This window comes from Scyliorhinus canicula, chromosome 8 (assembly GCF_902713615.1).
Source record: "Scyliorhinus canicula chromosome 8, sScyCan1.1, whole genome shotgun sequence".
NCBI classification, from domain to species: Eukaryota; Metazoa; Chordata; class Chondrichthyes; order Carcharhiniformes; family Scyliorhinidae; genus Scyliorhinus; species Scyliorhinus canicula.
Genome location: NC_052153.1, coordinates 50,290,065 through 50,313,095, shown reverse-complemented (window position 1 = coordinate 50,313,095; position 23,031 = coordinate 50,290,065). Strand labels below are relative to the sequence as shown.

General features: G+C 43.6%; 1 protein-coding gene across 4 annotated transcripts in view; it reads right to left on the bottom strand.

Annotated features, from left to right (window-relative positions):
• Nucleotides 1-21,170, bottom strand: part of fbxo10 (F-box protein 10) — a 60,696-nt gene extending 39,526 nt beyond the window's left edge. For 2 of the 4 annotated variants that reach the window (XM_038804529.1, XM_038804532.1), the window contains exons 1-3: nt 20,927-21,170; nt 12,636-13,226; nt 1,158-2,018 (exon numbers count right to left, since the gene is read on the bottom strand). In XM_038804529.1, the coding sequence (XP_038660457.1) occupies nt 1,158-2,018; nt 12,636-13,220 (1,446 nt within the window). In that variant the 5' untranslated portion in view covers nt 13,221-13,226; nt 20,927-21,170. Of the gene's footprint in view, nt 1-1,157; nt 2,019-12,635; nt 13,227-15,398; nt 15,485-15,888; nt 15,944-20,926 lie in introns of those variants that run through there. The other 2 variants (XM_038804530.1, XM_038804531.1) reach the window with 2 other exon arrangements.
• Nucleotides 21,171-23,031: the final 1,861 nt, after the last annotated feature.

Sequence of the window (23,031 nt, the reverse complement as noted above, 5' to 3'; positions counted from 1 at the left end):
GGAGAGAGGGGGCTTTGTGTATTATTTGCCTGTATAACTTTATTACTAAAATAGCAATTCAGCTGCAATGATGGTGGGAGGAAAATCTATTAAAAACATTATATTTTGAAAGCTGAAGTTCCTCCCCGTCCTGATTTGGTCTATTCAGCTTCCTACGCTTTTTGAAAAGAGCTATCTGCTTGATCCCACTCCCACTCTGCCAAAAGTACTGTTGTTCAAGTATTCATCGAATTCCCTATTGAAAGTTCCTACTGAATTTATTTGCACCATCCCTCCTGCTGGTGTGTTCCAGATCATCATAACTTGGTGTGCAAGGTTTTTCTCATCTTCCTCCTAATTCCCTTTGCCAATGGTCTGAAGTGAATGTCCTCTTATTATCAACCTTCTTCCACTGGATACAATTTTCCCTACTGACTGTCAAGATCCTTCATAAATGTGAATAACTCTATTAAACCTGCCCCATATCTTCTCTGCTCTAAAGAAAACAATCCTGGGTGCTCTAGACACTTGCCATAACCAATGTCCCTCATCCCTTGAAAAAGTCTAGTAAATCTGCATCCTCTCCGAGGCTTTGACATCTATTGTAAAGTATGGTGATCAGGACTGAATATAAGACTCAAGTGATTTACTCAAGTGGGGTGACTTTTAGTGGGGGTGATATAGTGGTGCAGTGGTTAGCACTGCTGTCTCACAGCTGCAAGGATCCAGGTTCGATACCGGCCCTGGCCACTGTCCATGGGTTTGTACATTCTCCCCGTGTGTGCATGGGTCTCACCCCCACAACCCAAAGATGTGCAGGATAGGTGGATTGGCCACGTTAATTGGCCCTTAATTGGAAAAAAATAATTGGGTACTTAAAATTTTTTTTATAACTTTTAGCAAAACTTCCTTGCTTTTATACTCTATTAATAAAGCCAAAGATCCCATATGCCTTTTTAAATAAAAACAGCCTTTACAATACATCCCACCATCTTCAAACATTTATGTTTCTGCACCCCACTTAAACTAGACCATTTAATTCATAATGTTTCTCCTCATCCTTCCAAACTGCATCAAATCACCTGTGTATATCATCCTGAAGTGTTCAGGGGTTCCCCGATGTTTAAAACTCTGCAACCTTGCCCTGCTGTGATTGAAATTGTTACCCTCAGTTATACCTTGGCATTTTGGATGCATCGTACTGCGTAGCTCAGATTTCTGAAGATATTGCATTCCAGTCTAGCCTGACCTTGACTGCAGACAAATACACCGCCCTTTCCATCCCGAAACAGGCACTTCCGAATTAAGCAGCCCTGCAGGGTGCTGGCAAGAATCTGAGCATCTTTATCCTTTTGCAGCTCCTTTTGGAGAGTTTTTAACTCCAAGTCCATTTGTAAGAGGTCAGTTCCCTTCTTCTGAGATCTAAATGGATTGTTCCTTGCCAACAAGCGACTTAGGCCATGAGACTGATAAGAGAGTTTATACACAGACTGCTCATCATCTTCATTCTCACTACACGTGCTCATTTCACTGTCACTGTAATCGGTCTCCAAGGTAATGACCTCCCCCTCACAAGGGCTCCGTTTCGTACTGAATTCTTCTCCATTACATTGACTATCCCTCTCGCAGGGCATCTGGAAATTTTGTTTGGAGGCCGAAGCCTGGCGTGAATCAGTCACATTCTCATTCAATTCAAATGTTCGAAAGTTGCTCGATGAACGCTGAAAATGATTTTCGGAGCTACAAGCATTTGTAAGTGCTTGGCCTGGCACATTCAAAGTAGAGTTGGATTTGGCAGCCACCGCCAGGTGTTTGCAGGCCCAGTTTCTGTCAGTCAGACCAGGGCCCTCTACAGTCACCGATGTGCTCTCACTCCCAATAAACTCACAGCTTTCAATTATGCTGAGAGCTACATTGTGGAAATTGATGCTAGACTGGCTGAAAGTACAGAACTTCACTTGACAGGTTCCAGGTGCGTGGATCTGTAGCTGCCCGTTTTCTACATTGCAGTTGTCAAATTGGACGTGGCCGGACAATGTCTGTTGAATAAAAGTGATAAAGTCAACATGTATGCTTGTCAATCTCTTCACAACAAGTTAAACTAAGAGCGCTCTTTTCAGTTTTCTTTGTTTGAGATAGAAGCGGCACTGACAAGGTAACACTTATTGCACAACGTTGACTACTCGGAGGGTATGTAGTCAATGACATAAAATGGGACCAGAGCCATACACAGAGCCAGATGTGTTCGGGTGGCAGCATTCCCTTCCTGAAGGACATGAGATGAACCTGTTGAGTTTTTAACAAACCAGCAGCTGTCAGAGTCTCATTTCTGGTCCCCGTCCACAAATGATCAGAATTATATTGGTGGCGTTTTAACTTACAGTCTCTGCATTACTTGTCCAGCACCACAACCACTAAGATAACACATCCTGTATATACACACAAACAATTCCAGAATTGTTAAGGGTTAACTTTTATGATTCCCCCGGCTTGAAGCGGAGGATTTCGATGCAACAGAAACATACAGCAGGAATTCAGGTATGGAGCTCAGAATGATTTATCACAGTCATGATTTTTCAGTGATTTATTTCAGTGGTTTAACAATTGTGCGGTGCCAAATTCATCCTACTGATCTTCATGACCCTACTGGTTTTATGGGCGGCACGATGGCACAGTGTTTGGCACAGCTGCCTCATAGCGCCAGGGACCCAGGTTCAATTCGGCTCGGGTAAATCCATCTGCGGAGTTTACACTTTCTCCCCATGTCTGCATGGGTTTCCTCTGGGTGTCCCTATTTCCTCCCACAGTCCAAAGATGTACAGGTTAGGTGGGGTTCCAAAGGTAGGTCGCGGGTGTGGGCCTAGGTAGGGTGATCTTTCAAAGGGTCGATGCAGATTTAGTGGACCGAATGGCCTTCTGCGCTAATGAGATTCTATGAAGGTCTGTGCCAGAACAGAAACTAAACTTCTATATTTAGCTACTAATAGAAAGAAATTAAATATTAAGGGTTTTTCTAATACCAGAAAAATGGCATTTATTCAATAGTTTGGTTTCTATTTTTTCTGGTCTTCTGAGTGAAAAGTACCCCTTAGAAGCAATGTCCATGGATATATTCACCAACATTTCTTCATGTTGCCATTAGTAGAGTTGTACAAACGCTGGCCCAATCCAACTCATCACCTGATTTGCCCTCCATAATGGGAAGGCGGTGCAGGGTAGGCTGATTGGATCATCTCCTCAATGCTGAATCAGTCTACTCATGCACCGAGTAAAACTGGGGGAAACTGAGCTTGCACTAGTCAGCTGCGGCGCTGCGCAATGAAACCAAAAATTGATCTGTACCCAATCAATCTCTGCAATAATAACCAGTGTTAAGCTGTCCTAAAAATCTGTGACGCTGTACAATGATATCCAATACACAGTCTGTGGCACTAAGTTTTGTATATATTGATGTTATGCTGCACCTGGTTCGTGCAGTAGGGCCATAGTGGTAAAATCATGGTGATCCAGTGGTAATTCATCACACATTAGACACAACACAACATTGTGCCCAATGAAAGATACTGATGTCACTGTTTACCCAGCTTCAACAGCTGTGGCAGCTAGGACACCCCAGTGAGAAATGGATGTTCCTCATTGGCAGTATGTGTGCCCACAAGTCTAACCTGATGTTGTTGCAAACTACTGAAGGCAACAATAGCTTAGGTTGGTATAAAAATCCCAAAGCCGGTGCCAGTGAGATCAGCTTTGGCTCCATTGTGTGAATAATTCCAATTACCCCAACTGCCCTGGATTATAATAATCATAATCTTTATCGTCACAAGTAGGCTTACATTAACACTGCAATGAAGATACTGTGAAAATCTCCTAGTCGCCACATTCCGGCACCTGTTCGGGTACACTGAGGGAGAATTCAGAATGTTCAAATGACCTAACAGCAGGTCTTTCGGAACTTGTGGGAGGAAACTGGAGCAGCTGGAGGAAACCCACGCAGACACAGGGAGAACGTGCAGACTCCACACAGACAGTGACCAAGCCGGAAATTGAACCTGGGACCCTGGAGCTGTGAAGCAACAGTGCTACCCACTATGCTCCCACTACCAGATTAATCGGTGGCTCAACAGAGAATGATTCACAAAGCCAAAACAGATGCACTAATAGACACCACAAGCACCGGAGGTAGCTGGTAGAGATGTAGTACAAGGATATTTCCCTTACAGCAACAATCTTTTTTGTTGTTTTTTTTTAAATACATTTTCGAGTACCCAATTATTTTTTTTTTACCAATTAAGGGGCAATTTAGTGTGCCAATCTACCTAGCCTGCACATCTTTGGGTTGTGAAGGTGAAACCCACGCAGACACGCGGAGAATTTTCAAATCCCTCACGGACAGCGACCCCGGGGCCAAGATCGAACCCTGGTCCTCAGCACCGTATGCAGTAGTGCTAACCACTGCGTCGTGCCACCCTACAGCAACAATCTTGCCATCTATCTTCTCTCCCTGCAGATGCTGCCAGAACTGCAGAGTTTTTCCAACATTCTTTGTTTTTGGTTCAGATTCCAGCATTGCAGTGTTTTACTGATAATCTTACCTCCTCCTTTGTCGCAGATGAACAAAAGGCTACATGAAACAACTGAGGACTATCTCACTGTAAAAAGGAAACAAACAGATGTGCCAACATTTGCACTTGTGGGTAGCTGGAATAAGAGTGAAGTTCCATCGTTGCTCATCCGCATTGCATTATGAAAATCAGACAGATCCCACTCCTTATTTGGACCAAATGCTGATTCATTTCAAAGGTTGTTGATAAAGTAATCAGCTCAGACTATTTAATCCAGGAACCGAGAAACAAACTTTTTGAATGGATCCTGTATTCAAAATGAGCGAAAAAACAGTTGTTACATATTTGTGTGTTGGATCATTAACTCAGTATTAAGAAGGGGGCAGCACAGTGCCAGCCTCCCGTACCAGCCTCCCCGGACAGGCGCCGGAATGTGGCGACTAGGGGCTTTTCACAGTAACTCCATTGAAGCCTACTCGTGACAATAAGCGATTTTCATTTTCATTTCATTTCAGTGGTAAGCACTGCTGCCTCACGGCGCTGGGGTCCCAGGTTCAATCCCGGCTCTGGGTCACTGTCCGTGTGGAGTTTGCACATTCTCCCCGTGTCTGCGTGGGTTTCGCCGTCACAACCCAAAGATGTGCAGAGTAGGTGGATTGGCCACGCTAAATTGCCCCTTAATTGGAAAAAAAATGAATTGGGTAAATTTATTTTTTTAAAACTCAGTATTAAGAAATCCGGGTCCAATTCTGCTACTCTGTTCATTTCTCGATGTGAACCGAGCTGAGCGAGCTATTGCTGAGGCAAGGCTGGCGAAAAAGGGAAGATCAGAGGGGATAATCAAGCCAAGATGGTACCTTACAGCTCTAACCCAACTGGAGGGGCACTGGTCGAGGTGTGGGAGTTGGTCATCCACTCAACTCTTTAAAAAGGTGCAAGTTTAGGCGAGATTAGTGAGAGACGGAGAGATGTTTTTTGCACTATGTTTATCTTTGTATCGTTTATGGTTATAAAATTCTAAATGCCTTTATAAAATGTTTTTTTTTAAAAAGGTGTAAGTCAGGACGGAGTCAGGGCAACAATATAGGAAAGATGAACGAGGGAAAGAAATTAACATAAATTTACACAAAAAAGTTGGGACTCGCTCATCACATAGCAACGGAACAGTTTATTTCTAAAACCTCAGAAACTAGAGGAGCACCTGATAATTATAGCTCGGTATCTCTGTATCATTTAGCAGTGTTCATTGTAGAATTCAACACTTATGATTGTTTCAATTGCAGCTTCAAGACCAAAAATCTACTTTTTTTATAGTTATTTTAAGTATCTGTAATTACAGCCTTGCAATAGAATTCCACTTATTCAAAAGGTCCATATTGAAAAGTCCAATACAATCTCCCCGTAATTAAGAACGAGCAAGTTGTCCATTGTACAAAATAAATGTTTTCAGATAGTGTGTCGCTCGATACTTTTCACAGTATTTTTTTATTTTTATTTTAGAGTACCCAATTCATTTTTTCCTATTAAGGGGCAATTTAGCGTGGCCAATCCACCTAGCCTGCACATCTTTGGGTTGTGGGGGCGAAACCCACGCAGACACGGGGAGAATGTGCAAACTCCACACGGACAGTGACCCAGAGCCGGGATCGAACCTGGGACCTCGGCGCCGTGAGGCAGCAGGGCTAACCCACTGCGCCACCGTGCTGCCCTCAGTTTTCACAGTATTAAAGCAATTTAGTATTAAAGCAATTTATAGCACAGCCAGAACCCATTCAGATGATATAGTCTGTGCTATGTCTTTGCTGGAGCAACCAAAAATCTAATCCCACTGCTCTGCTCTCCACATATCCAGCATGTTTCCTTCTGCAACTATTTATATTCTCTTAAAGATGCAATGATCTCTACCTCAACCACTCTCTGTGGTAAAAGTATTTCATGCTCCAAAAGCACGCCACATAAATAATGTCTCCAAACTGCTCCTTAACACTTAATTACTTTAAATTGGACTATTCTTCCTCAACTCACCCAACCAGGGAACAATCTTCCCCTACTCAACACATCAAAATCTTTCAGAATGTCTCCCCACTCCAATCTTCACCAGCAGCTGCTCTTTCCAAACAGTTTACTCCTCCCCAAATCTCTCACTACGCCACCATTATATCTGTTCCAGTGGAATCAATCCCAGATCTTAAATCTCTTCCCATAATGATCACTTTTGAATGGTTGTAAAGGGGGAAGGATTTTGCAACTGTGTCCAGCTCTGACTTACTTCATGCAGATTCCATCTGAAATTCCAATCTTCGTGTTTCACTTTTGCTCACAATTACAGATATCTCCTAGACATAGTGTTCCTCGAACCATTATTCTCCTCACATCCGGCGATCCACACCCAATGCTGTTCCCTGCCACAGGCACATTCTCAACCTCTCTCTTCAGCAGCAATAACTCTCTCTAATCTATCCTGGTTGAGTTTCATTTCATTCTGTCTCATCCAAAGGTTCAATAAAAAATGTTTTTCTTTCCTTACAGGTGTTAAGGATCACAAGTTTCAACAATTCATAGATAGCAATGTAGATTTTTTTCCCCAGATGTTTAAGGGTAAATCCACATTTGAAATGCGGGAGTCTTTTAAGGTTGATTAGAGTGCAGGACAGACATGTCCCTGTGAAAATGAGGGATAGAAATGGCAAGATTAGGGAACCATGGATGAGGGGTGGAGTTGTGAGACTAGCTAAAATGAAAAAGGAAGCATACATAAGATCTAGGCGACTTAAAACTGATGAAGCTTTGGAGGAATATCGGGAAAGTAGGACAAATCTCAAACGCGCAATAAAGAGGGCTAAAAGGGGTCATGAAATATCTTTGGCTAACAGGGTTAAGGAAAATCCCAAAGCCTTTTATTTGTATACAAGGAGCAAGAGGGTAACTGGAGAAAGGATTGGCCCACTCAAAGACAAAAGAGGGAATTTATGCGTGGAGTGAGGGGAAATGGGTGACATTCTTAATGAGTACTTTGCATCGGTATTCACCAAAAAGAGGGACATGACGGATGTTGAGGTTAAGGATGGATGTTTAAATACTCTAGGTCAAGTCGGCATAAGGCAGGGGGAAGTTTTTGGATATTCTAAAAGGCATTAAGGTGGACAAGTCCCCAGGTCTGGATGGGATCTATCCCAAGTTATTGAGGGAAGCGGGGGACAAAATAGCTGGGGCCTTAACAGATATCTTTGCAGCATCCATGAGCACGGGTGAGGTCCCGGAGGACTGGAGAATTGCTAATGCTGTCCCTTTGTTTAAGAAGGGTAGCAGGGATAATCCAGGGAATTATAGACCTGTGAGCTTGAGAGATAGGATCTATTCACATTTGGTAGAAAATAGACTTATCAGTGATAGGCAGCATGGTTTTGTGCAGGGAAGGTCATGTCTAACAAACCTAATAGAATTCTTTGAGGAAGTGACAAAGTTAATTGATGAGGGAAGGGCTGTAGATGTCATATACGTGGACTTCAGTAAGGCGTTTGATAAAGTTTCCCATGGCAGATTGATCGAAAAAGTGAAGTCGCATGAGGTTCATGGTGTATTGGTAGATGGATAAAGAACTGGCTGGGCAACAGGAGACAGAGAGTAGTGGTGGAAGGGAGTGTTTCAAAATGGAGAAGGGTGACTTGTGGTGTTCCACAGGGATCCGAGCTCGGACCACTGTTGTTTGTGATCTACATAAATGATCTGGATGAAGGTATAAGTGGTCTGATTAGCAAGTTGCAGATGATACTAAGATTGGTGGAGTTGAAGATAGCGAGGGGGACTGTCAGAGAATACAGCAAAATATAGATAGATTGGAGAGTTGGGCAGAGAACTGGCAGATGGAGTTCAATCCAGGCAAATGCGAGGTGATGCATTTTGGAAGATCCAATTCAAGAGCGGACTATACGGTCAATGGAAGAGTCCTGGGGAAAATTGATGTACAGAGAGATCTGGGAGTTCAGATCCATTGTACCCTGAAGGTGGCAACGCAGGGCAATAGAGTGGTCAAGAAGGCATACAGCATGCTTGCCTTCATCGGACGGGGTATGGAGTACAAGAGTCAGCAGGTCATGTTACAGTTGTATAGGACTTTGGTTAGGCCACATTTGGAATACTGCGTGCAGTTCCGGTCGCCACATTACCAGAAGGATGTGGATGCTTTAGAGAGGGTACAGAGGAGGTTCACCAGGATGTTGCCTGGTATGGAGGGTGCTAGCTATGAAGAAAGGTTGAGTAGATCAGGATTGTTTTTGTTGGAAAGACGGAGGTTGAGGGGGGACTTGATTGAGGTCGACAAAATTATGAGAGGTATGGACAGGGTGGATGGCAACAAGCTTTTGCCAAGAGTGGGGGTGTCAATTGCAAGGGGTCACGATTTCAAGGAGAAAGGGGGAAAGATTAAGGGAGATGTGCGTGGAAAGTTTTTTATACAGAGGGTGGTGGGTGCCTGGAACGCTTTGCCAGCGGAGGTGGTGGAGGCAGGCACGATAGCATCATTTAAGATGCATCCAGACAGATTTATGAACAGCCGGGGAACAGAGGGAAGTAGATCCTTGGAAAATAGGCGACAGGTTTAGATAAAAGATCTGGATCGGCGCAGGCTGGGAGGACCAAAGGGCCTGTTCCTGTGCTGTAATTTTCTTTGTTCTTTGTTCCCCTCAATTCCCTCTGACCCCACCCCTTCTTCTAATCTTACCCCTTGCCATGCATTCGGAATATCCTCCAACCTTCTGCTCTCTGGCTAAAAACAATCTGCCCTGCGCAAAGGCCTCAATTTCATCCCCTTACACCCCAATCTCAATTACTTTGGACCATGGCACAATGCTGAGCTCTTCTGTCGCCTTCAACTTCCCACCCATTCTTTGGTCAGGTGGCTTCCTAGCATGTCCAGAATTTTCCCTCCATCCGAACCCCTATCTCTGGCCCCTTACTTTCTCTAGATCTTAAGAATTGCCAGCATGGCATTGGCCATCTCAATTTCTCTGCTCCCCTCACTCACTTTAAGCTGCCTCCCTCTGAACTCTCTGCACTCTATTCTCTTCGAACATAGAATTTACAGTGCAGAAGGAGGCCATTCGGCCATCGAGTCTGCACCAACCCTTGGAAAGAGCATCCCACTTGAGCCGCACACCTCCACCCTATCCCTGGAACCCAGTAACCCCCACCTAACCTTTTTTTTTGGACACTAAGGGCAATTTAGCATGGCCAATCCACCTAAACTGCACATCTTTGGACTGTGGGAGGAAACCGGAGCACCCGGAGGAAACCCAAGCAGACATGGGAGAAAGTGCAAACTCCACACAGTCACCGAGGTTGGAATTGAATCTGGGTCCCTGGAGCTGTGATGCAGCAGTGTTAACCACTGTGCCACCATGTCACCCTTGATCAAAACTCTTCATTAACTTTGTTATAAACAGTTTTCAAGAAAGCTGCAAAAAATTGCTCTCTTCCTTTCTATATTACTTTCTTTTCCCACATCTAAACTATTGCCAATGCTACTTTCTTCCATCTTTGCTCCAATCTGCCTTTGACATTATGAAAAGCACAACCCACACCCTTATCGCCTCTGCATTCAATTTCTCAAGCACTGCTCTTGCAAACATCCACTTACTTGCATGCGCCAGAGATTACAATTCCTACAGAATATTACGACTTGTGTGCTCACCCATGTAAAGTCCCACGCTCCCATCAAGCTGCACTCCATCCCCAATGAATTGGTTTTAAGATTCCCATCCTTATTTACTTTATGGCTTTGCTGCACCCAATTTCAGCTCCTTACACATTTCTTTGTTTGGCATTGGCCTCCATCTCACTCCCCGATGCACTCTTTTAGTCATTCATGCTTCTTCCAAAATGCCTCCGCCTTCCACCACACTCTCAGATGGAGCATGGCCATAGACCAACAGTCACTGGAATGCAATCAGCCACAAATAGGTAACATAATGAACTTCTGGCTGATTGGCTTTTGATATCATAAAGACATTTTTTAATTATCCAGACATTTTATGTGTGATTGATTATTCAGGAGACTAAATAAGTTTAGGAGTTTCATAGTAGCATTAGTTGGACATGGTCCGCTTTATAGTTGCCCCCAGATAGGCCAAATGTTTATTTCAATTCCATACGTTATATTTCAATGATGTATTTCAAACTGCTCACAAACAAAGTTCAAATTGTTTGCGTGTGCACTCCTTTCTGTGCTTAAAAATGCAACAAAATTAGATTTTCCTCAAGCTATTATTCAACTTCTCCACAGTGGCCAAGTTCCAATAAGGCCACATCGTCACCTTTTAATATGATGTTTGACTATTTATTGACAGTGCATTATCGGAATTAAATTTGACAAGCTACTGACTGAGCTTAACTACTAGTCAAATGACTATTGACATTTAGAGAGGTTTATAATCACTAATCCAGTAAACGGATTTGAATTGTTAACTTAAATTAGGTTATTAATTCATGATTTATTTAACATGACTATTTGCTGCATATCAGCAACAAGACAGTATTAACTAGGAAATATTCAGCTACAAAAAATTAATAACGTTCTTGATTACTTTTGTACAGTGCACCAGGTTATCGTGTATAGGCCACAGGACTGAAGGACACCACCTATATACTGGGCCATCCCAAATGCTCTACACTACGGAACTGAGGAATAGGAGTCGACCGTTCAGATCTTCAAGCCTGCTCCAACGTCTCATTAGATCATGGCTGATCTGTACCTCAACTCCATAGGGGCTGATTTAGCACAGGGCTAAATAGCTGGCTTTTCAAGCAGACCAAGGCAGGCCAGCAGCACGGTTCAATTCCCGTACCGGCCTCCCCGAACAGGAGCCGGAATGTGGTGACTAGGGACTTTTCACAGTAACTTCATTTGAAGCCTACTTGTGACAATAAGCGATTTTCATTTCTTTTTTTTCATTTCATTAACTTCCCTTTGATCCATATCGACCGTTACCCTACATAAATTGATCAATTTCAGTCTTGAAAACGACACCGTTTTGAACGGTGCAAAAAAGTGCAAATCGTATCCTCAAAGTATACGAAAAACTGGGGGAAATCAGTTTACATCATTGGTATACAGGGCGACTTCGCATAAAAAAATTGTCAAACAAAATATTGACAAATGGTGAACTTTGGCCAAATGTTAGTTCTCTCCCTACATTGAACAGGAATAAAGTTACAGCTTAAGTTATATTGATACCCTGTATCTAACATATACGGTTTAAAAGATCTTGTGGCTTTCTTATGTTATTGGTTTTCAGAAGGCAAGCCCATCCCCAGTACCAAAAATACTGCGAGGAACCTTAAATTTGCAGACCTTTCTTTACCAGTTGGCAAGAGGTTCAGCATAAAAATGCAGACATCCAGCATCGGTCAACACAGCCCGCCTCCTCCACCTCCCCCCTACAGATTTAATCTGCACCATTACCTGGCAAGGAGGTAAGAGCATCTAATGTTTGGCAGGTTTATATCATTGCAGTAGCCTGAACCACACAAAGCTCTTAGCTGCAGGAAACTGGATGTGGGTCGGCAAAGAAAAGTACAAAGCAATATAGATTCAGCATGTAGTTAATTAAATCCGTAAACCAGCTGCTTCAAGAAAGACCAGACAACCAGAGCCTTTGTTGCATTCACTCAACCTTTCTTTTCACTCTTGTGTACAGCTGCTGGATGATCACTGGCCATTATGAAACGGCACTCTAGGTAAAAGGCTTCTCACTTCAAGACATTTTCATGGGACTGGGGTGTACATTAGATCAAGCACTAGTCTTTAACCTCTCAAACCCGGTTTCAAATCCATAGACTACCAGGACAATCATCTCCTCTGCTTGTTGCAAGGATCCTCCGTAAGATATTCAGTCTAACTCCTATTGTGAATCAGCCTGCAGCACAAGGTTGATGTTAAACTGCAAACTGACTCAGGGACACAGTGTAGCTGGTGCAGGAAATGGAGAACAGCTGACGGTGCTGGCCAGTGATCAGCAGTGCCCACTAACATTGGGGTGAAACATTAGTTGAAAGATTGCTTAAGTTCCTACTAGATATTATAGAACGGGTGCTCACCTTGTACACAACAGGTGTGAACCATGCGGGCATGAGGACCAGGTTGCATAGCCGTACTGTTGAACAGTGTTGGTCGAAACTAATGAGGAGTGCCACATCCCCTAGCTTTCCATGTCCAATTATTTCCACAGGGACCTTTAACGTCACTTCATTCTGTTCTTCATATACTCCAGGGGAAATAATAATCTTATCATACACATTGGCAACTGCTAAGGCACTCCGGAGGTTTACATGTTCACTTGTTGGGCCAACAAATATCGTTTTTCTATCCTTCTTCCGCCTAAATAAATACAAGCAGTTTGAGGATTCCAGATCCTGGGCATTCCTGGTCCATATTTTTGAAGATAAATAGTGTTGTTTAAAAGCCTCCCGCCAGGAATGGGGCTCAACATCAGGATGATTAGGCCAGTTTGGGTGTTTGCACTCACTACATCCAAGACACAGCTGTCTCCAACGGGTATTATCCAGGCTGATAATCAGTTCGTGCCAAGCTCTGCACACCACGCAGCAGCGGCCCAGGTCTGGGAGAGGTAAATAAGCCAGAATCAGGCGCCACAACTCCAGTGGGAGACCACTGATCTCCATAGTCACCTGTGAATTAAAAAGAGACCATTAGACAAACTTATAAAAGCATAAAGAGATTGCATTAGTGTAGTACCACTGAGTCTTCAAAATGTTGCTAACGCCAATTGATTACTTTTAAGTGTAGTATTATTTAGCCAATTTTGTGCACAAACAGCAGTGAGATGTATTTTACTGATGTCAGTTCAGGGATGTTAGTTCAGGGCTCTTTTTCAAATAGCAGCATAGAAACCTCTGCATACATCTGAACAGGGAGACAGAACCTCATCTCATCCAAAGTCAGCCTTCCGTGGCAATGCCAGTCCGTGCCATGGACACCACACCAGACCCGTGGCCACCCCGACCCCACAACTGTCCCCCCCCCCCCCGTCAACCGTTACCCTCTCCCTACCAGCAAGTGCATGGTTGTGCCTTTCCGTATCCTACCTACTTTCTCTCCCTCATCAGCCATGTTGCCCGTTTCCCTATTTAAAAGCACAAGTGAACCTCACCGTCGGGCATTCCCCCCAGTGGAGGCTGAGAATTGCAAAGGCACCAGAGAATATCAGATCAGGCCCGCTAATATCAATGGTATTTACTGTACATGCGGAGTGGAACTCATTGACATGGCCGTCGAGGTGATGGGAGAATTCCGATTTGGCATGAAACCGGCACCTGCCACGATTACGTCAAAACCGATTCTCCGCCCAATCGTATATCCCGATTCTGGCGTCGGCCGACGGAGAATCCCGCCCATTATGTCCATTTTTAAAGCGAATGAATAGACCCAAAACAAACGAAGTGAAAAATATTGTTCTTCGGCAATATAAAGCATTCTTCTATTATGTCTACATTTGGCTTAATCTGTCCATTTCTGATCTTCACATGTGATGAGGTTTATTGAGGTGTGAATGAGGTGAAAATCAAGGCAACTAGAATGATACCATGTGTGTTAGATCTTAGTTATGAAAATAGGCTCCATAAATTTCGTATGCTGACAAATACAGACTTGGAGGCAATATGGATTAAGCTTTTGACTTATAGAATTAGATTCAGTCAAGTTAGCTATTTGAACTGTATCCGGGTGGTGGGACAGTAACATACGCAGGCAGAGTTGGGTGCCTGGAAAGAATTGTTTCTGTAGGAAGCCTTGGCTGGATTTTCCGGCCTCCCAGCCGCACGTTTCTCGGCAAAGGGAGGCGGCGCGCCGTTCACTGGTGGCAGGATTCTGTGTTCCTGCCACTGTCAATGGGAACTCCCATTGAAGCCACACCGTGCCGCAGGGAAACCCACGGGCAAGGGTGCACTGCCGGCAGGAGCAGAGAATCCCACTGCCAGCGAGCAGCTGGAAAATTCCAGCCCTTATCTTCGGGAAGACATTTTAGAGTTGTTAGAAATACGAGATCACCAGTGTCTTTAAAAAATAAACTTGACTTTGTGTAGACATAGCAATGTTTTATATTGTCTAAAAAGAAGCAGCACTCCTTTCATCTGAATGACTTACCAGAATGTCAGAGCATTTAAAGTACTTGATTACTCCTTGTTTTTAACTACTCATTCATTGCACTTGGCTTTGGGACAAATAGCATCACTATTCAGAAACAGCTAGAATATACGAATGTGCAAGCACGACACCAGGTACAACTCAAACTTTTGCTCAGAGCCATTAATTTGGCCTCTGATGATTCACTTTAATCGTTTCTAGGTATTTGCATGTTTAGTTCATCAGGAAATCCCTGTGATCTACATAGATGTGAAGTAGTGAGCCAATCCAACAAGTGGTCAGAGGACCTCCTCTGAATGCTTGATCAGCAGCAACTGTGAAAAATAACTCACCCAATTCTGTCTGTTCATTTCCAACTCATTGATCAAAGCTGTGTCATAAACAATTAAGGAGGATGAATAATAAGCAGCTGAGGCTGCAGAGCAACAGCAACTCTTTTCACAAAAATGTTTTAGAGTGCACTTAGATCATGCAACTGTACCACTGAACTACTTCGCAGCAAGAAGAATGTGGATTTATATAGTGCTTTTCATCACGCCAGCACAAATTAGTGAGACCGCCAGTTAATCTGGCACAATTATCTTTACACAATCGCTCATTATTCCTGACCTGTCTGTAGCTTTTGACACAGTTGACCCCACCACCCTCTCCCCGATACATTTCTCCACCTTTGCCCAGCTGGGTGGGACAATCCTCACCTGGCTTCATTCTTGTCTATCCAGTAACAGTCAGAGAATCTCTTGCAATGGCTTATTTTCTCACTTCTGCATCATTTCTCGGAGGTCCCCAAAGGATTTATCCTGGGCCCCATTCTATTTCTCACCTGCATGCTGTCTCTTAGCAACATCATCTGAAAACAAATCAGATTCCACAAATATCCTGAAAAACAAACAACTCTATCTCAGCTCCACCTCGCTTGAACCTTACAATGTCTCTGATAATCAGGCTGGTTAGACACCCAGTATTGAATGAGCAGAGATTTCCCCTCACTTAGATAACAGGAAGATCAAATAAACTGTCTTCAGTTCCTGCCACAAACTCCATTTCCTAGACATCAGGAGGTGGCACAGTGGTTAGCACTGCTGCCTTACAGTGCCATGGACCTGGGTTCAATTCCAGCCTTGGGTAACTGTCTGTGTGGAGTTTGCACATAATAATAACAATAATATTTGTCATAAGTAGGCTTACATTAACACTGCAATGAAGTTACTGTGAAAAGCCCCTCGTCGCCACAGTCCAGCACCTGTTCAGGTACACAAAGGGATAATTTAGAATGTCCAAATTACCTAATAGCACGTCTTTCGGGACTAGTGGGAGGAAACCGGAGCACCCAGAGGAAACCCACGCAAACACAGGGAGAATATGCAGACTCCACACAGTGACCCAAGCTGGGTATCGAACCAGGGACCCTGGCGCTGTGTAGCCATTGTGCTAACCACTATGCTACCGTACTGACATTCTCCCCATGTCTGTGTGGGTTTCCTCCAGATGCTCCGGTTTCGTCCCACAGTCCAAAGATGGGCAGGTTAGGTCGGTTGACCATGCTAAAATTGCCCCTTAATGTCCAAAGATGTATAGGTTGCCACTCAAGGGCAATTAGGGATGGGCAATAAATGCTGGCACAGCCTGCAATGCCATGAACAAATTTAATAAAAGGTTGGGTGAGGTTGCGGAGATGGGCTGAGGATGGGGCCTAGTGGGGTGCTCTTTCAGAGGGTTGGCTGTTCAGACATCCAGTATCGAATGGCCTCCTTCTGCACTTTCAGGATTCTAATCTATGAATTCTATTCCGCCACCCCCCCCCACCACTATCTGAAGCTGAACCTTTTTGTGTCCTGTTTAATCCTACGCTTGTGTTCCACGTTCCCATCACTAAGACTGCAATCTCCGTAATATTACCCAGCTTTGCTCCTGCCTCAACCCATCTGCAAATTAAATCCTCATCAATACTGTGTTACCTCTGGACTCGACTAATTCAATGCTCTCCTAAAAAGCCTTCTACCCTCAGTAACTTCAACTCATCCAGAACCTGGTTGCCTGAATCCTAACTCACACCCAAATACCCAAAAGATGTGCGGGTTAGGTGGATTGGCCAGGCTAAATTGCCCGTAGTGTCCTAAAAAGTAAAGTAATGGGGGGGGTTGTTGGGTTACGGGTATAGGGTGGATATGTGGGTTTGAGTAGGGTGATCATTGCTCGGCACAACATCGAGGGCCGAAGGGCCTGTTCTATGTTGTACTGTTCACCATCACCTATGCTAATTGACTTACACTGGCTCCCAGTCCAGCAACACCTCACATTTAAAATGGTCAACTCTATTCTCAAATCTATCCATAGCCTCCCCCTCCATATTTCTGTAACTTCCTCCAGCCCTATAATTCTTCACAAACTCAGTGTTCCTCCAAGTCTGGCCTATTACGTTACACCAACTTCTTTCACCCTGTTGTCAGCCGTGCCTTCAGTTGTCTGGACTCCCCTCTGGAATTCCTTCTGAAACCTCTCCCGCTTTCTCTTCTTTAAGATACCTATCTTTTTGATCAAGCATTTGGTCATCTTGTGGCTCGGTGTCATATTTTAAGTTGACATTCCTGCAAAATAACTGGGATCCCTTATCATGTTAAAGGCACTATATAAATGCAAGCTGTTGTTATTAGTACATTGGTTGAAGGAGGAATGAGAACTTCATGCTCTCCTAGTTAAGGAGTGAAAGTGCACGGAAATGCAAAAACAACCATTTAGGTTTACTGTGTTGGTAATCTTCATTTGTAGCCGAGCAAGATCCTCCACAGGGCAACAATACTACTTTAGGGTGGTATAAAATACACTTGTATTAAAAAACCAAACTATTCAGCGGTAACTGAATCAAACTGTTTAAAGTTAGCTTGAACTGTTCATCTGGAATTGCACTTATTACCATCACAGACTTTCTGATAAACTATGTCAGAGTATATACCTAACAAAAACTTGAATGTGCAGGAATACCAAAGAATTCTAAATAGCTTCAAAGAGCCTGACTTTACCAACTCATCCAATTGCAATATTGATACATAAAGAACTAAATAAAGGCAAGTAATCAAAAGATTTTAAAGGACATCTGACACATTATTAGCAGCTGTTATGTAGCCAAACACAAAAGACAGGCCCATTGGCCCTCCAAGCCTGTGCTAACCATGCTGCCTATCTAACCTAAAACCTTCTACACTTCTGGGGTCCGTATCCCTCTATACCCTTCATGTATTTGTCAAGAAGCTCCTTAAACGTCACTATAGTTTTTTTTTTCCTTTTTTAAAAAATAAATTTAGAGTACCCAATTAATTTTTGCTAATTAAGGGGCAATTTAGCGTGGCCAATCCACCTACCCTGCACATCTTAGGGTTGTGGGGGCGAAACCCATGCAAGCACGGGGAGAATGTGCAAACTCCACACGGACAGTGACCCATAGCCGGATCGAACCTGGGGCCTCGGCGCCGTGAGGCTGCAGGGCGAACCCACTGCACCACCTTGCTGCCCCAATCATGATACCACCCCAATCATTTCTCACCAACCATCCCAAAACACTTGATCTACAAGGAAGTATTCTGAAGTACAGTCCTATGAATGATAATTTTCTTAAAACATGTGTTGACGACATAAGTATTGAGGTGAGTAGCGTAAATAGAGAATAAGCTCACCTGAGAATTGGGTGTTACTGAGGTGCGTCACAAACTCAGCAACAATTCAACATCAGCTGTATTTGTTAATTCCGATTTCCCAATTCTTCTAAACCAATGGGATATTTTCAACATGGGTGCACATTAACCTCTTTGTACAATGTAATAACTCTATATAACATATTATAGAACAAGCCATTTGGACCTGGGTCCAGTCTGGCATTCATACTGGAAACAAGGCTCGTCCCACCATGTTTCCCCCAATCCGAGTCCATAACCTTTCTCCCTTATGTACTTATCTAGCTTCCTCTCAAAACATATGTATAGCATTTGCATAAACTATTCCATGTTATAGCAAGTTTCACATTCTAATCACTCTCTAGCTGAAGAATTCTTACCCAAAATCTTATTGGATTCATGACTATTTTATATTTATGATCGCTAGTTTTGGATTCCCCAGAAACAGAACCATTTTCTCTACAGTGACTAAACTGCCTCTTAATTTTTAAAGACCTGTGTTTGGTCACCCCTCAGCCACCATCCTGTTACGTCTCAGTTCTGGTCTCATCCTTGCACTTTTATTGCTCCTCCAGTGCCAGTCGGTATACTTTCTGTAATACAGAAATCAGAACTGTGCACAGCACCCTAAGTGGGGCCCAACCAAGGTTCTGTACAAATTTAACATAAGTACATGAGTAGTGATTAAGTTTCCCTGCCAAGAAGCAACCAAAAAGTCTGTGAACAAAACACAAATAGGTAGAAGGACAACAGAACCATAAAACAATCCAAATTAGTGGCCGAGTCTTCCATAAACAGACAGTAAAGTGTCGCACTGAACCATTCAAATCAGGAGAGTTGGAGCAGAGCTATCTTCTATCAGTTGGTGCAACTCCACAATAAAAAGTGTGAAATATTCCTTCTTTAATGGCTTGAACAAATTAAGAACTTGCATTCTTACGACACATGATCATATCGCTCAAAACATCCTAAAATAATCCATGTACAATTAATTACTCTGAAATGCAGTCACGGTTAACATTACTGTCAATCTTTTAACTAAAAGGAGTTCATGAACTCATCTGTTGAAGAGCTGTTATTATTGAGATGACTCAAAAGGATTTTCTCATGTTACGAAGGTTTCACTGGGTTCCCTTGTCAAATTGCCTGGCAGACTTACAGAGCAGTGTATTGAATACAAGAGTAGGGAAATTGAGACTGAATCCAATACCTAATTTCTTCCTCGACCCTTTAAAATGAAAAGAAAAATGTTTGATCACACTTATTAAAACACTGGTTTGGCCTCAGCTGAAGTAGTGTGGGCACCAACTTTAGAAAGGATGGGAAGGCCTTAGAGAGGATGCCAAAGAGGTTTATTGGAATGGTATCAGGAATTAGAGCTGGAGAAGTTTGGATTGTTCTCCTTACAACATAGAGTTTAAGATATTTGACAAAAAAATTCAAAATTATGAAGGGCTTTAACAGAAGGAGGAACTGTTTCCAGTGACAGAGGGTTGTAACCAGAAGCTGATTTTATGAGAATTGGAAAAAAAGAGATAACAGAAGGAGAACTTATTTTTTCATGCAGAGTTGTCACAGGGTGACCAACTATCTCAGATTTCCCAGGACTGTACTGCAGTACTGCTTTTCATCCCAGATCTTGGATTAGGCTTTCCTGGGACATCTTTTCTACCAGATTTCTGGGGAGTTTTATTTGTGCACGTATCAGGTGCGGCAGGTTCACGGTTTGTATTAGGGACTGTTCTGCGGGTATCCAGGGAGTGGATCTGGCAGGCAAATGTATCAGAATTGGGGTGTATCACGTGCCTGCATCCTCCTGTTCTTAAAGTTTGACCACCCCTGCCCACAGGTTCCACCCCATCCCACACATAGGTTTGTCAGCCCTGCTGTCAATGTTCACCAGTATGCTCATAGTGAAGTGTCCCTTTTTTTTTGACCAGAGTTGGTCACCCTGAGTTGTGATCTGGAATACTGTCTGAAAGGGAGGCAGAAGCAGATTCAACAGTAACATTCAATTGGATCAATACTTTAGGGGAAAACACTGTGCGCAGTGGCATAGTGGTATTATCACTGGACTAGTAATCTAGAGACACAGGATATTGACCCGGGTTCAAATCCCACCACTGGCAGATAGTGCAATTAAACGTCTAATGACCATGAAACTATTGTTGATTGTCGTAAAAAAATACGCAGCCTATGAAGAATGAGGAGAGTGGAACTAGTTGGTTAACTCTACCCAAAGATCCAGTACTGGGCATGTGGCCTGGCCTCCTTCTGTGCAGCATTATTCAATTAAAATAGGGGTACTTGCCATGTCAGAAAAGGTGCATTGTAAGAAAATGCATGGGATGCAACTGATACTTTCCCACTTGTAATGTGGATTTAATTAGAGATTTCTCACTGGGGGATTTGCTTTAGTTGTACATGTTTTTCCTCTCTCCTAAAGGAAGATTTAGACTCATTTGTTCCGATTCCAGAGTAAGTGCCGGGGCAGGGATGTAGGGAGGTGGGGTTCGTGCACCAACTCTACCAGTGCCGGTACCGGGTTCCTAACTCACCTTTTGTTCAGAGAGGCCGACACATGGCGCCCGCAGCTCCCAGTCCACGGACTCTCACTCTCCGCTGGGCCCGGCCTGGCCACAGCAGCCACCAGCCGCTTTCTGCCGCTCCATCGGCCCCCACGACGTCCTCCTCCTCCTCCACTGCAGCCGCCCACCCAGCCGGCCGGCTGCCTCCACCCGAATGCCGCAAGCAGCCGCCGCCCGGCATCCCGCGCCCGAGCCCGAGCCTGGGGAGGGGGTGACATCACCTAGCAACCGCACGGTCGTTAGGGAGATGAGCTGCAGGCTTCCAAAAGGCAAAGAAGGATACTTGGAGGAAGAGATAGCTCCGATAAAACAGCAAGGGAGAGGAGATTTCAGCTCACTGACAGATTTTATCAATTGATTGTTTTTTTAAAAATCCATTCAAAGCACCGGCCTGTGCGCTGTGAACACCAAAACCCTGACACTTTCAATCCAGCTGATAGATACATCTGCAAATGTGCCATTAGAAAAAAGTTGGGGTGCACTTTATACCCAAATTCAGACACTTCCACGGGTGGGTAATTCTCTTATAAAATGCACCTAAATCGTAAACATTTAAAAAGTCACTGATTTCAAATGGATTTGCTATCATCCATGCAGATCCTAAATAGGATGTGCGAAATTGCAAGTAGGAGTGACCTTTTCCAGCTTTAAAACAAGTCACAAATAGTGACAGGTTATATAGACTTGTCAACTGGTCGCCTAGACTCAAGTCGAATCATCTTTCTGGTCTTCACTCCATTCCTCGACGATATACTCAGGGGCTTGACCGAATACTTGAAAAACATTGTTAATGAAACCAATTCTGTAGCATTTTAAGCAGAGTTACTTTGACTGCAGAAAATACTCACCAAACTCTTCTGTGTTTTGAATCACTGAATGATTTTTTAAAATTGCGATGTTACTTATCAGGAAAATCTTTTTAGGAGCACACCTGGAAACATACAATTTTGGGACGATTTTCCCTTTTCTGTCCCCCAAATCCCCACTTCAAGAATTATAAGCCGTAATTCCTCTAAACAAGGAACTGGGATATTTATTGCTTAGTAGACCATGAATCATTACCGTTTCCTTATGGTATCTGCTTATGTGGTAATAAGAAACCGTGTTGTCTGCTGGACTGCTACGCTGCACAGAACATCTTAAAAACCTATGAACAGTTTTTGAACAGCTGGAATTTAAACTGGTCACTGACAAGGCAGAATAACAAGGCCCCCAGATGTTATTATTTTTGGATACATTGAGGTCCTTTCCTGTAAAATGTATAATTTAATACCAGCATATTCGGAATTCCTGTCCAGGTGAACCTAAGTTTGTAAGAGAAACTAACATACTACCACTAGATACAATTCCAAATAGTAGGCAATTATGCAGTTGACTTAATCTTCTGCATTTAGGATGCCACTATTTTTGAGCAGCTCTAACTCCGGAAGTACCCTTTCAGATCCCGGGTTGCATCGAAGCTTTATGCTATACATTTATTACAACGCAATCTTCATTATCGTTTTGATCTCAGTGGTATTTCATTGCAGCATTGCAGATATGCCTTCCTGGGTGCCTGCAAAGGTCTGGAAGTTTCTGGAGTTAGGAGGATACCCGCTCCCGGTTGCCGTCAAGGGTCACCGCAGCCCTGAACTTCTATGCCTCAGGATCATTCCAGGGCTTGAGCCCCGACTGGTGTGGCATATCACAAGCTACAGCTCAAAAATGCATTCCTGAGGTCACGGATGCTCTGTTTGCCCAGGCAGCGAACTATATAAACTCTTGACATGGACAAAGCCCAATAGGATGCCCGGGCAGCTGGTTTCTCTGCCATCGATGGGATGAATTAAGCCAGAGGGTGGCAAATCCATGGAACTCTTTGCCACAGAAGGCTGTGGAGGCCAAATCACAGAGTGTCTTTAAGACAGAGATAGATAGGTTCTTGATTAATAAGGGGATCAGGGGTTTTGGGGAGAAGGCAGGAGAATGGCGATGAGAAAAATATCCGCCATGATTGAATGGCAGCGCAGACTCGATCGGCTGAATGGCCCAATTCTGCTCCTATGTCGTATGGTCCTATGCCCCAGGTCCAGTTA